At 36.0% G+C, this 6,010-nt stretch overlaps 1 protein-coding gene across 1 annotated transcript; it reads left to right on the top strand.

The window, feature by feature from the left end:
• Positions 1-323: 323 nt before the first annotated feature.
• LOC105042057 (F-box/kelch-repeat protein At1g57790) lies at positions 324-3,818 on the top strand. Its single transcript, XM_010919162.3, has 2 exons — positions 324-575; positions 2,515-3,818. The coding sequence occupies exons 1-2, from the start codon at positions 324-326 to the stop codon at positions 3,640-3,642; spliced, it is 1,380 nt and encodes a 459-aa protein (XP_010917464.1). The 3' UTR covers positions 3,643-3,818.
• The last annotated feature ends 2,192 nt before the right edge of the window (positions 3,819-6,010 follow it).

Genomic DNA, 6,010 nt, shown 5'->3' on the forward strand with positions numbered 1-6,010 from the left:
CATTACATTTGATTAGTATTTGAACTCTCTTATCTGCTTTTTAAGTATTCGATGCTTTTCTTTATCTCCCCAAATTATCATTTGATATAGCGAACCTATCTTTATGATGCACAATACATGCTTTCTGTAGAGGCTGAAGAAAACTCATCTAGTATAAAGGGCATATATTTGTAATCATCTCACACACCGAGTCTCTTGATTGACTGCATAAGCATGATTTCCGAATTATCCAGGGATTTATGGCTCATAATTCAGAATCTCCCTATTTCTCATGCAGTAGCCCAACTCTTAGCCCATGGGCCGGCCTGAAGAGGCCCGGACCAATGGGTCACGCGTGCCTAGCACGTGCTAAAGGAGGAGAAGTCTCCGATTGGGAGCCTTCCTTTCCCGACTCCAGTGGACACCGGGAGTCCCAGGGCAAGCCAAATTCCACTAAAATTGAGATCTCATCTATAGAAGGATGCCTTTTCGTCCTCTTAGGATCTCATCTATTTCCAGGCTTTTTCTTGGTGTTTTCCCTTGGATTTCTGTCGGAAAGGCTTGCCGGAATCGCCTTTTGGCTTCGCCGAACTGAGGTATCCACCCTCTGCCTCCTCTTCCATTTTTCCGCCCCTATAGCCGCTTTCGACGGCTTTCTGTGGATCGGCAAGCTGCCGGATGGCTGGGAACAGGGTCTCCCCTTTCTTTCTTTCTTTTTTTTTTTTTCCCCTCTTCTCCTTTGCTTCACCGACCACTGCCAGCCGGGGTGGTCGCTTCTTCACCGCCGGACGCCGTTGTGGGTCACCGGCCACTGCGTGTTTGAGAAGAAGAGGGAAGACGGGGTGTTTTTTCTTTTTTGATTTATTTATTTATGAAGTTGGTTTCCCTCTTTGGAAGAAGAAAGGAGAGGGTTATGCCTCTCTCGTCTCTCTTCTCACTCATTAAATCTACGCATTAAACTGCATGACAAAGACTTTACCATCGAATAACTGTGAAGCAAGTAGGAGTATTGCGATATTTATTTAGAGGCAGCAAATTTGTTCTCCCGTGCATGTTCCTGTATATTCCCTGTATCAACAGTTCTCAAGATCTGCAGTGGGCAATGTGGTATGTATTTAGAGGAAACAAACTTACCCATGTATGTTTCTCATTCTCTAAAATAGACTACAACATTTTTCAGATGTAATGCTAATCAGTGGCAGGTGAATTCACCTGCATTCCCAATTTTATTTACTCAAAAAAATGCAGCAGATTGAGTTTCTGCATTCCCAATTTTAGTTACTAGAATGGGTATAAGTTGAGAGATGTCAAAAGGAAAACCACTATGAGTTGAATAGCAGAATAAAATTCTTTTTATCCCCGACGGTGGGCACCAATAGATGGTTTAGATCGCTAAATTCACTAGGTAAATTTCTTTTGATGATTGGATTTAATCATTATGAGTTTGGAGATGTCAAAGGGCAAACTTTTATGAGTTGAACAATAGAATAAAATTCTTCTTATCTGCGGCGGTGGACACCAATGGATGGTTTAGATTGCTAAATTCACTAGGTAAATATCTTTTGATGACTGGTTTGAATGTTGTAGAGGGATGATCTTCTGAATAGGAAAATATTGAGTAGGAATTTTGACGCACTAGTTCTCAGCTCGGGGTGTAGACTGAGTTGAGCACTTTCTAGTAAAAATAAGAATTTCAAATATTGATCACCTATTTATATATGCACTATTTTCGTGCATCAATGTGGTTTTGGATAGCTAGCTGTTATATATTTATTTGTTAAATATATGTAGTTCTATATGAATTTATGTATCATATATTGCTAATTCTGGTTTGGGTGGACTTTGATACTTATACATATCGAATTTTATAGAAGATTATGATCTTGAATTAGAATTACTTAACAAGCATATAGTCGAATTGTGTGGCTGAATAATATTTTGCAGTGCTCTAGACTAGCCATGTTATTAATCATTCCGGTAGTCTAGAGATGAGTACCCAAATATTTTTGGATCTGTTTGAGATAATTATATAATATGATGCATTACACTAAAAGACATGTGTCACTATGGATGATTGTGGTATTTTGTGGCATGAAATTTGTATAAGTAATAATTATTTGATAATTTCTTATTTTTTATTATTATATTGGGATATGTGTGAGAATTTTTTATCAAGCTGGGAAGCCCATATCCATCTGTTGTATTATTTTCTAGTCATAGGATGTGTAGTTTGGATAGTTTTGATGGGTTGGGCATGGAGTTCAACCATCGAAATTGTTAGTTAGTTAGTTGATGCCTGATGAACATCAAAATTATAAAATTTATTGTTTGATATTGATAGATTTATTTAGTTAGATTAATATAGCTGAATTTTTTATGGATATCATCATTCTATTTTTATTTGAGATTTTCTTAGTTTTATAGGCTTTACATGATCTCTAGGGCTTTGCTCTAGGGTTTATGTGACCATGTCACAGGTTCAAGCTGTAGCATCTAAATTACTTATTGACTTATGCTTTGTTTCTGTTGTTTTAGCAAATGTTCGATAGCATATTGGACCAAATGTCACATGGTGAGGCTATTCAATTACATGCCTCAAATGAAAATGAGGAGGAGCATGCAACATCAAGGCCATGGTTAGATCTTCCATTGGAGATTGTGGAGTTGTTTGCAGCACATCTATCTTGGGTGGACCAGATACAGTTTAATGCAGTCTGCAAGAAGTGGAGCTCAATCTCTGATAACATTCAAACTAAAAAGCATACGCCAGTGCTCATGCATACTTCAGGTGCTCATGGTGAATGCAACTTCTTTGACCCTATTGACGGAAAGTGTTACACCATGGAGATTGAGGAACTCTCATCAAATGAGCCATTGGATTTACGCTTCTCTAGGAATGGATGGATCTTGATCTCTGAAGGTGATTTTTTCTTATTTATAATCAATCCATTTACTGGGACAGTCATCGATCTTCCAGAGCTTGATGAAGGTTGGTATCACTTCACCGGCATTTCATTTTCTTCCCCACCAACATCTTCAGATTGTGTGGTTTTTGGCATTGGAGGTACAAATAGTACTTATGTTCATATTTCAATGTGGCATCACGGTGACAATGCTTGGAAAGAACTATGGTATGATAATAATCTCCCATTCTGTGCAACTCATAACAATCCCGTTTTTCATCATGGCCTTTTCTACTGCCTTGGTACACATGGAAACCTTGGAGTTTTCAATCCAATGGACATGACATGGACAGTTCTTGATAGGCCAAAACCAATTCATTCTGTGGTGAATGAAGAGAGAAGCATGGAAGATTGCTATTTGGTGGAATCTAATGGAGAGCTCTTATCTGTTTTCAATGGTAATGATGCAAAGCCAATTCTTGTATTTAGGTTGGATAAATCAAAGATGACTTGGAGGAAGGTATACGATCTCGAAAAGAAAATATTATTTTTGGATGTCAGAACTTTTCTCTCAGTGCAAGCACCAAGAAAAGAATTTGGTAGCAGGATATACTTTCCTAGGTTCAGCGAGGACGAGGATGATCATAGGAAGGGAGTATACTATTCTATGAGAAGTCAGGAGTATTATCCCAAGTTCTATGGTGTGAAAGAACCAGTGGATTGTCTCTGGATTGAGCCAAGCTTGTATGATGATGAGTGAAAAATTCGATGTGGGAAAGGCCTAGATATACAAGAGTAAAGACTTGCTCAAATATGTAGTTGTAGCCATGGAGTTGGTTATTTTATTGCTCTTCAATAAATCAAGAATCTTTAAGCCAACTATTGTGTCAATATTCATACCAATCTTGAATAAAATGGTACTATTTGTTTGTTTTGTGGCTTAACTCTCATAATGACTAGTAGATTGCTTAATTTCTAACTTTTTTATACAGCAATTTGTGATGCACAAGGAACCACTCAAAAATTACATTGTTCTAGAAGGTTATCGTGCTCATCCTATTCAATATATTTAAGAAAATAGCTTGAAAAACTTCTGACATGCCTATAGATAGTTTAGCAACAAAAATTTTGAAATATATTGATTTATATTAGCTGATGTAAGAAGTGTTTGAAATTTCATATCTATTTTGTCAATATTTGTGCGATTTTTCATCTATGGGTGTTCTCGGGTTGTGTTCAATCTCGCTACTTCTAACGTTGATTAGGATCTATTACGGAGGTAGCGGTTACATTTTGACAGATCCAATTATATGGAATGCAGTAGTAAGGAAGCACTTAATATCGGAAAATCATTCAAAAAGTATGGCTCTAAACTAAGCAGAATAGAAGAAAAAGATTCATAAATCTAATCCCAATTAGTTCGGAATTAAGGCCTAGTTGACTTGATTTAGAGTTGTAGTTGAACTTATTGGATCGACCGTAAATGACCTAAACAAGTAGAATAACAATTTAACCTAAAGGATTTCTGCCAACAGGTCATATGATAAATAGAGTTATTTGTAAAAATCACTAGGCCCAAAGTTTCAAAATTTTGAACTGTTCTAATTTTAAATTGAATACTTGGAAATATGGGAACATAGACACTGCACAATGATGAAACTACGGTGGATTCCTAAATAGCAACATGTGAATAAATTCTCCACCTTGGTCTCTTCTTTGTTCTCCTCACAACTTCAGAAATTTTGAATTATATTTTAAAAATAGCATCTAATTCTGAAATAATATTATCACTCCTCAATCTATTTCACCATCAGCACCATCCAGGCTTTTTCCCATCAATTATGGTCTTTGCTAAAGAGGCACAAATCAGAATCTGAGAAGGCCCCATTCTCTCTATAATTTGTGCTACATTCCAGGCCAAGCCAAAATTAGGCAAGAGAAGGTCCCAACTCTGAAAATTATATACGATTCCTCAAGTTACTGGGCATGATAGATCCCTTTTGCTTAATATCTTCATGTACCTAATGTTTTCGTTTATGTAAGCCCTTATCATCCAACAATTTGTATTTGAGCCCAGACTCGCGGTGTTCAGCTCTGTTCATCAGCAAGAAACAAGAAAACAAACAAGAATTTGCAGATAGGATGAGAATCAGCATAGTTGAGTAAATTTAGAAGTTGGAGATTGTCCATAGAAATGGACCGGAAAGATTAACGTTATTGGAAGGTCAAATCCAATTGTATCATATGCACCAGATCCCAAGATAAAATGAATATGATTCTTAAATTGTTTACAATCGCCCCTGCAGTCTTCTAAAACTTATGTTGTGCACTTGAGAAAAGACAAATGGATAGGTTTCGTGGAAGTGAAGTGTTCACATTAATAAAGGGGCTCATGCGAGATGCTTGCAGTGTCAATTATTTGCATCTGGTATAACAACCATCTGCATTTAGCTTTGATACTGGCAACTAACTAAAGGGAAAAATGGATGGCTGCTATTCAACTTAAGATGCCAAATGTAGTTATGGTAGGATATTGTACATTACAAAGCAATCCTTACAAGTATGTTAGTGCACGGTTCTCCAAATTTCTGAAAGAACTCTAAAAAATCTGACTTGCTCTCCAAATTTCAAGCCCTTGACTTGCCACACCCCTGACCCAAAGATCGTGAATCTATAGGTTATGGCAACTGCCACGTATTTACAGAGGATTCTATTTACAAGCATATAAGACATTCCAAATATGATATAAATATATCACATAAATTTATAATAAATTAAATCTAAAATTTAACTAACTAAAATCAATTTTAATCTCTCATAAAATTTTAATAAAATTCAAAAGGTCTTATATTAATTACATCTCAAACAACAATCCTATAAAATATAATAATAAATCTCTCTACGCTCGGTTGATTCTATTAACTCTTGCATCTAAACTCGCTCACAAAGCAGTATCTATATTTGTAATTAACAATCTAAATCTGAAAAGAAAAAAGAGATAATGAGCTCGACAATCTAATAAATAATGAATATTTTAACTAGACATTTCAGATATTATCACATGATATGATGTTCGAAAATAAATATAAAAAATAAATATATATATTCGATGCTAATTAATACAAATC

The sequence above is a fragment of the Elaeis guineensis genome, chromosome 3, assembly GCF_000442705.2.
Source record: "Elaeis guineensis isolate ETL-2024a chromosome 3, EG11, whole genome shotgun sequence".
Classification (NCBI taxonomy): domain Eukaryota; kingdom Viridiplantae; phylum Streptophyta; class Magnoliopsida; order Arecales; family Arecaceae; genus Elaeis; species Elaeis guineensis.